This window comes from Peromyscus maniculatus, chromosome 5 (genome assembly GCF_049852395.1).
Source record: "Peromyscus maniculatus bairdii isolate BWxNUB_F1_BW_parent chromosome 5, HU_Pman_BW_mat_3.1, whole genome shotgun sequence".
NCBI lineage: Eukaryota > Metazoa > Chordata > Mammalia > Rodentia > Cricetidae > Peromyscus > Peromyscus maniculatus.
The window spans coordinates 41,898,254-41,911,404 of record NC_134856.1 but is presented as its reverse complement, the minus strand read 5'-3'; the positions used below and the strand labels follow the sequence as shown (position 1 = coordinate 41,911,404).

Genomic DNA, 13,151 nt, shown 5'->3' with positions numbered 1-13,151 from the left:
CAGTTTCCCACAGGGTAGTTTGAAGGTTACTGATCTTAATGGTGCCTTTTATGTTCACTTTTCTTGGCTATAAAAATTTGGCACATTAGATCTGTTATAAAGGACACCTGCACTAGTACTGTCCTAAGCTGTGAGGAAGTTACATGGTTTGGAGTTTCTTTTCTTTCTTTTTTTGGGTTTTCGAGACAGGGTTTCTCTGTGTAGTTTTGGCGCCTTTCCTGGAACTCACTTGGTAGCCCAGGCTGGCCTCGAACTCACAGAGATCCGCCTGGCTCTGCCTCCCGAGTGCTGGGATTAAAGGCATGCGCCACCACCGCCTGGCGGTTTTGGGTTTCTTAAAGGCATTCCGTCTCATGTTCAACGTGACTCCTTTTTTTTTTTATTTCTGTTTCATCGCTGTTTCTTGAGCCCAGGTACTTGCTCCCGCTAGCAGTTAAGTATTAATGTGGCTTTAGGATGTCAGCAATATTCAGTAAGCAGTTAAGTATTTCCAGTTACTAAAATACATTACTGTTTTTTCTTTAAACAGTGAGATCATCATATCCATAAATACTCGGGCTCTTCCCAGGTCCACTTCTAATATGGACACGTCACAAAGAAGAAGGCTAGGCACCCGCAGTGTGGGCCTTAGGTGTCCTTAAGAGTGTGTTTGAGACTTAGGAGAGCTTCGCAGAGGCCTAAGAACCGCTCTGTGGCGTGACAACTGTGGCAGGAAGGTCCATGGCCATGGTCCTTCCAAATGCAATGTTTACAATAAGGCACTTCCAGAAGACTCCAAGAATCCTATGCAAAGGTAGCAAGAAAGACAACTAAGGGATCTTAAGATCTCCAAATGGCAGGTCTCTAGCAACTTAGCCCTTTAACTGTGCACTCCCGGCGGTGGGTGGGTGGGTGGGGGTGTGCACGGGTGTGCACATACGTCTCATACCAGTATCTCACCAGATCTCATGCACAGCCCTTTATCTTTAAAGCATGTGAACCCACTGTCTACACGATACATCCTAAGACTGAAAGTGTACAGTTTTAGGTGATGAGACCCTCCAGTCCCATTCACCCAGGATCTATTCTAAAGAACCTCTAGGCCCTTGCCCCATGACGATGTTGACCCAAGAATTCATCGTGTTTCAGTCTGTCGGAGGAAAGACTAATGACACTAACCAGGTTGCTTCCCCGCCTCTTCCAAATTGGGATTCCCGTCTCGGTCTGGAACAGCTGCAGGGAGAAACATGCTGCTGGGCATCACCATCTCAGGAGTGGTCACCTGAGGAGAGAGACGCAGAGAAACCGGAGGAGTCAAAGCGTGGAGGAAACAGACACCAAATATGAAAGGTTTAAAAATTATTTAATAAGCAAAATTAGCCTTCACCAGTGTTAAGCTGGAGGTGCCACTTTTCATAGCTCAGTGAAGATTCATGTTTACTAGACAAAGCTCACATCAGTCAAAAGTGTTTCTACGGTTACATTCTGGACATAATTAGCAGTGCACACTTGAAGAATAATCTTATTATTAATATTTTTCTTTTATGCAGAATTTTGACTTTGATCACTGACAATGTTTTGTCATGGGCTGTGAAACTTCTTGTGCAACCAATTAGGTAGATAAGTTGAAAGGCCCACCTTAAGCTGCTGAAAACATAATAAGACCCTAATTAAATCATACCTAGTAAAGTACATGGTAATCTTGAAGCGGGGAGCATTGTAGCACTGTTTTCAAAATGTATTCAGGCAAGGAAAGGAGGGGAGTCGGAGTGAGGGGAAGGGGAAGGGGAAGGGGAGAGGAACAAAGGAGGCTAAGGACACGCAGCCACACGGCACATCTTCCAGGAGACAGCACTGGAACCCCTTACAAGCTGCGAGCACGTACAAACAAGCATGCTTTGGAACTCACGTAAGTCAGGATTTCATCTAGAGCCTTTGTGCCTGAGGAACACAGCATCAGAGGGAACATGTGCCCAGCCGTCCAGCTAAGTCGGCACCGCATTCTACACCAGGGCACCTTCCCTGACCTCCAGACTAGGCTGTTAGCCCCTAATGGAGCATTTCCATAATTAGCTCCGATCTAAGTAGCTACATTTTAGGTCAGATCCTCAGACTTTTTTTTCTCTGTTGTGTGGCCAGAAGCCAGTCCCAACAACTTATCACAGGCCTTCAGTACCCAGGGTAAGGAATAAGGGCTCTCCATCTAAAAAGCAACAATCTCCCTAAGATGCATGTACAACCCACTGGTGGCCACATCCTCAAAAACCAAACAATGCTCCCTTTCCCAGCAACCACCCTGTAGCTCAGGATGAGGTGGGAGCTGTAGATTATCTACCTCATGGGGTAGGGGGGCAGGCATGTTAAGTGAGACATGATGGAGCTGGAGGACAAAATGGGGAGCAGGGAGTCGATATGATCATATTGTATACATGTATGACGTTCTCAAAACTAAAAGGGGGAAAATAACAGCACTTTCTCTTTGCCGGCCATGAGGCAGGAAAATTTGGCAGGAATAACAATGCAAAATGAATGAGAAACTGTCTTTAATTTGACAGTTGGTGGAGAAGTAACGGGAGGTGGTGACAGGGTGACTGGCCCCTCTGGGGGCCCTGCTGTACCAACCAGACAAAACTTCACTGCAAGAATCGCTTCACTTAGAGCTTTGTGTAAAATTAATATTGTAAAAATATTTTAGTGGCTGTAAGATCCCAGCCTTTCTCAGATGGCTGCTGGCATGTTCTCTCATGTCATCAACAACAGGTCAACCCACACAGCTGTGACCATTAACCGAAGAGAGTTTGCATTTAGGTGTGTGACGGTTTCTTTGCAGCCCCAGAAGCCAACAGGTGCTCCAGAGAAGGGTCCTGAGAAGCCCCGTGCAGGGAGAGCAGGTGTGTGGCAGGTGAGTGTGAAGGGCATGTGCCCACCCCCAGACAGCTGCATCGCAGGCTACCGGCTGCCTGGAGCCCGCTGCTGCTGCTGCTGCCGCCGCCGCACTGTCCAGAATGGCGCAGAGACCACCACACTCTTCCAGCCATTTTCTTTTTAATAGAAAGCATTTCTGACCAGTGTGGTTGGGGAGTCCAGCGGGAATCCAAGGAGTGAAAGGTCACCGATTAATTTATAGTCCTCAGCCAAGGGAGAGCACGAGGTTGGGGGTACGAGGGGAGAAAGGGAAGGGAAAAAAGAGCCCCCCCCCACCTCTTTTCTCAGTTGTAGCTGCAGGATCAGTCCTTTTTTGGGATCTTTAGGAATTATGAAAAATGAATCATGAGAAATAAAAAAAAAAGCCCTACAGAGTAAAAAAGAATAAAATTATCTAACACCTCAGCTGCACATCATTATAGAAAACCGTGGGCTTTTTATAGGCATTACAGTAAGGCAGACATCCCCTTAACAGACTCAGTACGACGGATCAGTAATTGTTTTCATACACTTTAATTAGAAAAACTCAGATGGCTATGAATAATAATGGAAAAGAGAGACTTTTGCACTTGAAAGGTTGAAGTCAATCAAGTGTGAATGACGGCAAAAAAGGAAAAAAAAAAAAAAGACACCAATTCATCAGCCCTCTGTTGTCTCGCTGCGACTTTAATCATAATTCCTGATTGGGATTCAAGAAGGCAGTAAGCAGCGGTTCTTTGTCTGCCTTCACCTTCCATCAATTAACTCTCCCCGAAATATAATCATCAACCTCACATGCTCCTCTGCATCTTAATCTGGCCTCCAAACCTGGAACTCCTGCCCATGTGTGTTTAAGGAGTGACTTTTATCTGCATGCCTTGTCTCATCTATACTATGTCCAACCTGTCCTGGGGAGGCAGGCAGTGAGCTGGCATATAAAATTTAATAGGCAAGAAATCCCCAGGAGGCAAAGCGGAAGATCCCTGAAGGGAACTAAGGGTCTGCGTATGCATGTGTCTGAACCAAGGTTGACGAGGAAGGAGCCTCATTGTGTAGACTACCAGTGAGGCCCCTATCAGTTCCCAAATATTAGTATTTCTAGGCCTGTGTCTCTTCCTCCTCAGAGTTCACAGAGTTTTGTATTCCAAGGTTCTTCCTAAAGGGCCAGAAATGTAATCATGCCAACAGCTCATGGAGGAGGAGTCCAAAGGTGGTGCTCCCTTAGTGGTTGCCTTGGCCGCCATTGTTTTCCAATCATATTTTGCTCCTGGACTGCATGGAAGGTTCAGAATGTCACAGCACAGTCTCTGTGGGCCAAGCACATCAGTCCCTCAACTATGTTGAGTGAAGATCTGGGAAGGCTTTCTCTTCCAGCAGGTGCATCAAAGCAGTGAGTGTACAGACGGTCAAACCTGGCCCCGGCCCAATCACAGCCATTCTACATATGGCCAAACCTCTGAGATCCTCAGATAACTGGACCCCGGCAATGACTTTTCCACAGGTGACACATAAATAGATCTTACCTTGCTCTCTGCCACCCCTCCGGACCCATCCAGACCCCCAACTATGGCCAGTACAACAATCAGCTCAGACACCTACACACATATGGACTGATGTTTTTTCTGATGACCATTTGTGGTGGTTTAAATGAGAAGTCTCCTGTAGGCAACATATTTGAACACTTGGTCTCTAGTTAGTGGTGCTGTTTGGAGGCTGAGAAGGTGCAGCCTTGCTGGGAGAAGTGTGTCACTCGGGGTGGGCTTTGAGGATTTATTGCTTTACCCTACTTCCTGTTCTCTCTCTCTGCTTTGTGCTTGAGATGTGAGCTCTCAGCTTTCCATGCCTGCTGCCATGCCTCCCTGCCATGAGGGACTCTTCTCTCTAGAACCATAGTCAATCAAAATAAACGCTTCTCTTCCACAAGTTGCTCTTGGTGTTTTATCACAGCAACAGAAAACTACCACACCTGCATATCTATAAATACCAAACGCGTGAAGTCACATCTATTGTCCAGGAATATTTAAATAGACTTAACATTAAGATAGAGTTCTTCTGGTTAAGAAAAAAAATCAGTTGATTAGAGTCATTACTCCCAAAAGATTAGTCTGGGCCATGACACTTTGCTTTCTTCCCAGCTCTTCTGAGCCAAATTAAGTACATTCCAGATTATGCAGAGGTGAAGGGAATGCTGGGAAAAACCCTTGGCTGAAAAGCAGGTACCGAAAAATCTGGAAGCAGAGGCTTTACTATCTTCCGAACAAGTGAATAGGCATCATGTTCAGTGAGAGAAATGGGGCATTCTATCCAAGGCTGAAATTCCTCTAGTCTAAGCAATACTCAGACGTAACAATAGAAACCAAAGGGTGTCATGCCAAGCAGCTCCATGCATGCTTAAGCCATTCCAAAGCAGCGAAAGAGAGGGCCTTGGGTGATTCTGTTCATTCATTTGCCTTCCACTTACTAGCCATTGGGCAGGACCTCTGCTTACGCCTGTGAAATGCAGTGGCAATTCAGGGTTCCTATTCCCAAGAAGCTCCCCACCCAGAGTAGGCTGGGAAGACCTCAACCTCTCAGAAAGTTCAATGACAGTTGTAGCCTCCAAGGAAAAACATTTGTGAGCACAGACTATCTCACATAATTTCAAGGAATCAAAGGTTCCCCAATGGGAAAATCCATGGACTCAAGTGAATTTCCCCTGCTGGCCAGCTGGAATTGGTGACATGGCTTCATGAATATACCTACTTCTAACCTCTTCCTAGATCAATATTTTGGATTATAAATTAATCCCTTTCAAGATTCTGTGTGGTGAGTGGACCCCAACACACCAAAGATACATCCTGTACACCCAGAGTCTTAGTAGTTCTGGTCCTTACCATGGTTTGAAGAGATTACTGCTATTTGTCATTTCTTTGGGGGAAACTGCAGTTATGAAGATTAGCCAGCCTGCAGGTCACAGATGTTGAAGGTCTACATTCAACATCATGTGTAGCTCAGGTTATACCCTACTAGCCCCCATGGTAGTAATCCTTCAAGTTTATCTGTCAAGGCTACCTCAAGATAAGGTGGCCTATATTAGATTAATACAATCAACACCTTCCACACGACAGACACATGCTATCTTCTAAGAAACCCTGAGGAACCTGGCGTCAACCTTCACTGAGGAGGGCATCCTTCCAAAAGGCTAACCAGTCTGGGTGAAAGGTAGATTTGCCAAGACCTAGATTTCCAGGAAGACCGGAAGCCTTAGGACCGAGTCGCTCTCTACATCCTGGTCAACGAAGTACAGTTTCTGTCCCAAAACTCTAGGTATTCACTTAAAACTTGACTGCTTTCAGGACTGGACTCCAGCTGTGGTGAACGGAGTGATGCCTGGTGAGCGAAGGCAGGTACCGGCTCTCTTCCTCCCCTGTACACCCCTCCACAGGTACCGGCTCCCTTCCTCCCCTGTACGAACCCCACATAGCCATTTGCAGCCAGCCACCCTGGGCCCCACCCACGGCAGAGCTTCAGAGAATCCCCTTTACTTCCCTCTCACTGCAGGTGAGACGTGGCAGCACAGTCTCTACCGGACCTTGTCTCTCCGTCTACGTATCATCTTAAAAATAAGAAGAATAGCAGCATACTTTTTCCATTTTATTTTTTAAGACATGAATGTCACATAGCCTGAGGCAAGCCTCCAACTCATAATCCTCCTGCCTGAGTGCTTGGATGATAATGATGTGTACCACCTGGTCTACTTTCAAAAATCCTTAACTGACACACATAATTGTACAAATGTATGGGGCTCAACATGAAGTTTCCAAACACATATACTCTGTGTACTGATCAGATGAAGGTCTTGGCATAGTCATCTCCTCAAGTATTTATCATTCCTTCAGAAAGCATTAGAAAGCTTCCATTTGAGGTATCTACTGCTGTTGATGGTAGCTGGCCTACTGCGTCACCCAACACTGGACAGTCGGCCTCCTGTGCCACACAACACTGGAATGCACCCTTCCTATCCTCCTGTAACTCTGAAGTCACTGACTAACCTCTCTACCTCCTCGCCACCCATTTCCTTTCTAAAATGGATTCTAAGTGGTCATTTATATAGTTATTTGTAATGTCTAAAACTCATACACACACACACACACACACACACACACACACACACACACACACACACACAACTATAGGCTACATTAACATTTGTGCAGACCAGAATAAAAACAAAGACCAGAAGCAGAGTTTAAAAACTGAGAATGAGAAAGACTGCTAAGAGGGGGAAGGGAGACAAGAAAGACCAAACAGTTATACATGTGCATGTGTGTACACACAGCCAAGAGAGCCAAGGAAGAATGGATTGGAGAGCAGAGCTTCATTAGACCCCGAGAGGCAAGCAGTGGCAATATACCAAGGTCACTTCTAATTTAGACCATCTAATTGGCAAACAGCCTCCAAATGGCTATCATCTCACAGGGCTTGGAATTAATGAAGCCCGATTATTTTCATTACCTTCCTCCGAGATGGAGACAAAGTGAAAGAGCTGATACGCAGGTGGGTGTGACAGCCCCAGGGCTGGGCGAACAGAGGAGCCCCCTTGTGGGGGAGGGGGAGGGCCTGCCCCGAGATCCCCACATACATGGAGTGGAGCAGTCATAGACACCGTCTAGAAAGCACAGGAGACAAAACTATTGTCCCCAAAAGAGGGGCTGGGGGAAAACCCCAGGCAAGGCAGGGCCAGGCGCACAAGAGGGGCATCTGGGCGTGTAGAAAACACGGAGTAATTGTGGACCAGGAAGAGGAAGGGCTACAGGACAAGGTGTTCCTGGCTCAGCCTCATTGCAGCTGTGAGGTCCATTTTGTTAAGTGATTAAGGAACAAAGAAAATGTCCCATATTAATGATCTAGGATCCCAGTGGTGTGTCCTGTCACTAAGAAGACATTGATCAATTAGAATAATTTAAGAGTATTGAAATGCATGGTGGGTGGTCTTTCCCATTCTTATTTAGGAGCAAGAAACATATGTCCTAGGCTCTCATCCCTCCCCCCAAAGAAGGGAAATACAGGGACAGAGTAGAAGCACCAACATTTCCCCCAGTCTGAAGCCTTGGCTTGTCTGGAAATGAGACTTGGTTACTTGAAATCATCATGGGGTGGGGGATTGCCCAGCCAAGTGTGGAGGAGTCCTAAGCTTGAGGGATTTCCTTCCCTCTTAGGATGTGTAAAAAGATCTTGTTGGAGCTGTTTCCAACTGGCCACGCAGAAGCGAGAGCTGTGGGTGTGGTTTCCACGGCAGAGGGCCGGTGCTGCCAGTGTTGCCAGTGGAGAGCATTTTTCAAGCCCCCTCATCAGTAAAAAGAAGGGGACCCATGGAAGACATAGATATGAGATGCAGAGCATAAGCAAGCAGCTGTTACCATAGCAACAGACGTATTAGACACTGCAGGTTCCTGAAAGCTGTCTGATAAGGTATTATTAAATGAAGCCTCCTCAAAACACTCTCCATTTACAACAGAACGGAAAGGCATTGCGTAAAAAGTCATTTATTTCCATTTATCAGGGCAGAATTTACTTTCAGATGGACTGAAACCCAGGACAAGCTACTTCCTGAGGCTTCAGACTGAGGCACTGAGTAAAAATTCTTCAGAATGTCTAGCTTTAGATCCGCCGGGGATCGTGCATCTGGGAACCTTGGCCAGCTTTTCCTTTTCTGCAGCCCAAGCCACCTGCCTGTGCCACTCTGCTCACTGCCTTTTGCCTTGCCATCCAGGACCCCAGAGACAACTTCCTCCTCTGGGAGGATGAACGAGCAGACACACCGGCTGCTCCTTCACGATGAAACAAACACAGGAAGCAGACTTGGTTTAGAGGCATCCTCATCAGATCGCTTCCAGAGCGCACTGCTCCACTTGGCAAAGCACAAACAGATAAACTGTCAGAAAGCCTAACCAATACTTTCCTGGGGCCAATTTTCTAATAAAATGACCGTGAAATACCCTTCAGGGACATGATTTTAACCACAGGTTCATTATCATCACTTAGTTGTAGAGCAACTGCAAATTCCGTCTTAACACCAAACTTTTCAGAAGAACAACTCTGGCATCTGACCAAGATCAGTAGTCTAGTCATCCAAGAGGATTCTGGGTTCACCCTAGAGAACTGCTGCAGATTCCCCCCGCCCTAGTGGTTCATCTGTCCAGGATCCAGAAGGAAACACATCACTTGCAAAATTATCCTCACGATTAGAAGAACCAGTCCATGGGACAGCCCCGTCACGACTCCAGCTTCCCAAGCAGCCAGCAGTGCATCTGAGCACCCCCCGTGTGCGCTTTGAAGTCGACTGAACACTCACACCTCCCACATGTCTCACTTCTTCCAACTGCCCTTCACAATCTATCAGCCCACTGACACTAGCCAACTGCTTTCCCATAACCAGCACATTTTCCATAATTTGCACACTTCTCAGAAACATCTAGAAAACATCTCTATTTGGAAAGACGAGGCACACAAGGTTTCTGTACAAAGCAAGGGGTTTTTAGGTAGTAGTTTCCCCTACATAATCTCATCATCGGGGGTTCAAGAACAAGCTAATCAACTAGCAAATCTTGCGTTCTCTGGCACCATCAGGCATCCTTCTGTATCTGCACACTGCTACCAGGAGGGCCCATGACAGTGCTTATTGAGTTTTAGTGTGCACAGAATGGGCTCAGATGGCTGTGGCCTTGTTTTCAATGGTCTTTTAAAAGGCTGAAAACCACTTCTTGACAAAGTACTACTTAGTGGGTCACTTCCAGGATGATCTTAGGGATCTGGGCCCAAGCAAACACCATAGTAAGAACTGCCCTTGAAGATTCTACTGGCAAAAGATTCATAGTGATCGTGAAAATTACCACTTAAAATTTGTCTTCCTAGTTTTGTTATAAAAACATGACCACCTAAGTTGGCCAGTGGTGGTACATGCCTTTAATCCCAGCACTCCAGAAGCAGAGACAGGAGAATCTCTGTGAGTTCGACGCCGGCCTGGTCTACAAAGCGAGTTCTAGGACAGCCAGGGATACACAGAGAAATCCTGTCTCGAGAAACCAAAATAAATAAAACTAAAACATGACCAACAGTGGATATCTGAAATACAATTTACATGCTAGTAGTGAGGGATATAAAACTGTTTTACTATCTAATGTATACCAGGCATGGAGATTACTATAGGCTCATTGTTGCCATCCTAGATCCATTATTAAACAACAGAAATAACCATCCAGGCACAAGAAAAATGTAGCTAAGCAAAGAAAATGATTGTCTCCCATGCCTCTTCCTGTTCCTTCAATGCCCAGGAAAACCCTTTCTTATTTCCATGGCTGGTGGGAATTGCCAGGGAAACCTGTCATGCAGAAACCTCCCCTATTCCCAGGAGAAGGACCCATTGCACTTACACGGAGAATCTTTCCACAGAGTTTACCAGCCTATCTGAAAATGCCCATGGAAAGTGAATTCATGCCTGAAAGCTCTCTGGACGGAAGCTCAGGCTGTATGCTTTAGAGTTTTCCATTGGCCGTTTCATGTCCTCTTGGCACATCAATCACCACGACTAAACATCCTTATACAACACAATTCATTAATTTTGCCTAACCAAATGGAATTGGAAATGCCCTCAAAGTGATGTGTCTGCAATGTGCACATTCAACATGGGAGTCAGAATGGACTACCTCTCTGGAAATTGCCACACGAAATGTCAACCGCATCAACTTATTATCTCACTGCTGAACCAATGCTAGACGGGAAGTGAGAATAAGCTCTGCTGCCGCTGCTTCCTCTGGTGACCAGGAAAGGACTCTCCTGGCCAACCCGGCAGAGCCGGAAGTGGCTTTGCTGCCAGCCCCAGCGTCCTGCAGTTTTCACACTGTGGTTGGAATTAAACGTTAACACTGATCCTTTGGCCATGCCTGTGACGGCCATTTAAGAGTTAGCCTTTCCGTGCTTACAGGCATCAGAGCATCGTGTCAGGGGTAAAAGCCTGCATTTGTGAACCAGCATGCCATACCCAAATGGATGACTTTCCTGCTCCGAGAACAAAATACCACTCGAGAAAGCCTCACACTCCAGTGTTATACCCACAAGTGAAAGATGTGGGTTCAAATCTTATCTGACCAGTGACACATGGGGTTGGACGACTTTGTTAAGACTCAGTTTCCCTATCTGTTAATGGGAATGTGTCAGAATTCTTCAAATAGTTGGCTACAGGGGTGAAACAAGGCATAATGAACGGAAGAGCTAGGCAGACCCAAGACTGTGCCATAAGGACCTGGAGACTCCGAATAGTAACTTCTCGAATCAGGGCCACAGCCCTACCCACCACGCTTACACACCAAGTACAGGACAGGTACAGTAAAACCTCAGTCACAGAACTGGGACAATTTCCTCATGCTGCCAATTTTACACTGGCTTTCTTGGCCAACAAACAGACCTTGTTCACGTCACTGCATGACTTTTTTGACCTCTGAAGGAGAAGCCACAGGGTCCCCCTCTTGGCTGCCTTACCGTCATAATGAGCTTCTCCACGCAGTCGGGTGCCACGCTGTGGAGGTGGGTGAGGTGCAGCTGGAGGTGGATCTTGTTGTTGAGCATGTCTTGGCACAGGGGGCAGCGGAGCATGGGCTGCACCGAGTGCTGGGTCATGGCGTGCACCCGGAGCCGGTTCACGTCAGCATTGCTATACTTGCAGTAGGGGCACTGGTACATCTGTGGGGACACACCCACCACACGGACTGAGTCGTCGGCTTCCCCCCAAAGACCGTCTGCCCAGGATCCCCAATCACCCGAAAGTTCATTCCCACCAACATCCAAAATACCTCGCCCCACAACAGCATTCACTCCATCACCATCTAAAACACCCTCCCCTGCCCCCCGACACACACACACACACACACACACACACACACACACACACACACACACACACACACACACACAACAGCAGGCCCCTCTGGCCTCACCTGCTCCGGTTTGACCTCCTCTGATGTTTTCGGCCTCTTCGAAGAGGGTGGAGTCTCGGAGCTCCCTGGGAAGGGGACACGCTTGGAGGCTGCAGGAGAATCTGTCAACTCCTTCTCTGCCTGACTGGATGACACTGAAAGAGAAAGCGGAAGATGCAGTCTAGTGGGCAGACCAGGTCGGCTGAGGGGGCTCTGTGCTGGGTGAGGAGCCACATACCGGGACAGCACGGGAGCTTCTTAAGACCCCAAACTTCAGGAAGGATGACTGACCATGCACGTTGGGAACAAGCAGTGTGCGTTTCTCACCCCCACCCTAACCCCATCAATTCCTGTTACTCCCTTAACAGCTGAAGGTCGGACAGAGAAGGGAAGAAATTCAGTAAAAGGCCCCGGAGTAAGGCTGGTCTAAATTCAATCTCTTCTAATTCCCCACTACCTAAACACAGCTTGCTGCTTTATATGGGGTTGGGGGAGAGAAGCTGGGCAGGTGGCAGAGTGTCACCAAATGCTTTGCCAGCCTGAGCACCAGATACACCTGTAGACGGAAATTTCTCTGGTCCTGCCTTGCCCAGCAGTCTGGACCAATCTCTCCCACCTGCGGTCCCACAGCTGCTTATTAAATAATTACACAGAGGCTTATATTAATTACAAACTGTATGGCCTATGGTTTCAGCTTCTTGCTAGCTAGCTCTTTCATCTTAAGTTAACCCATTTCTGGGCTGGAGAGATGGCTCAGAGGTTAAGAGCACTGACTGCTCTTCCAGAGGTCCTGAGTTCAATTCCCAGAAACCACATGATGGCTTACAACCATCTGTAATGAGATCTGGTGCCCTCTTCTGTATACATAATAAATAAATAAATAAATCTTTAAAAAAATTAACCCATTTCTATAAATCTATATGTTGTCACGTGGCTGTGGGTTACCGGTCTGCTGACATCTTGTTGTACCTTTGGGGCAGTGGGTTTGGGTCTCTCTGACTCCACCCTTCCTCTCATGATTTTTCCGCCTGGCTCCATCCTGCCCTGCCATAGGCCTATGCAGCTTTATTTACTATCAAGTGAGAGCCACACATATTCACAGCATACAGAAAGACACCCCACAGCACACACCACTTCAAAGACCTGAACAACCGTGTGCTCCCAACTTTACTGTCCCACCTCTGGGATCATCACAGCAGCATCACAGGCTCAGTGGACATCTGCAGATTAACATGCTAAAACTTAGATCCGTGTTCAGCAGTCTGCTTTTGGGGAAGCCATAACTGAGGAGCGGAGGAGCTAGACAGGGCGCGGACC

The 13,151-nt window shown here is 47.0% G+C and overlaps 1 protein-coding gene across 4 annotated transcripts in view; it reads right to left on the bottom strand.

Annotated features, from left to right (window-relative positions):
* Zfhx3 (zinc finger homeobox 3) overlaps positions 1 to 13,151 on the bottom strand; it is a 256,316-nt gene that overhangs the window by 15,310 nt on the left and 227,855 nt on the right. For all 4 annotated transcript variants that reach the window (XM_076572127.1, XM_006974131.4, XM_076572129.1 and 1 more), the window contains 3 exons: positions 11,856 to 11,989; positions 11,401 to 11,601; positions 1,159 to 1,261 (listed from right to left, as the gene is read on the bottom strand). In XM_076572127.1, coding sequence (XP_076428242.1) covers positions 1,159 to 1,261; positions 11,401 to 11,601; positions 11,856 to 11,989 — 438 coding nt within the window. The remainder of the gene's footprint in view (positions 1 to 1,158; positions 1,262 to 11,400; positions 11,602 to 11,855; positions 11,990 to 13,151) is intronic.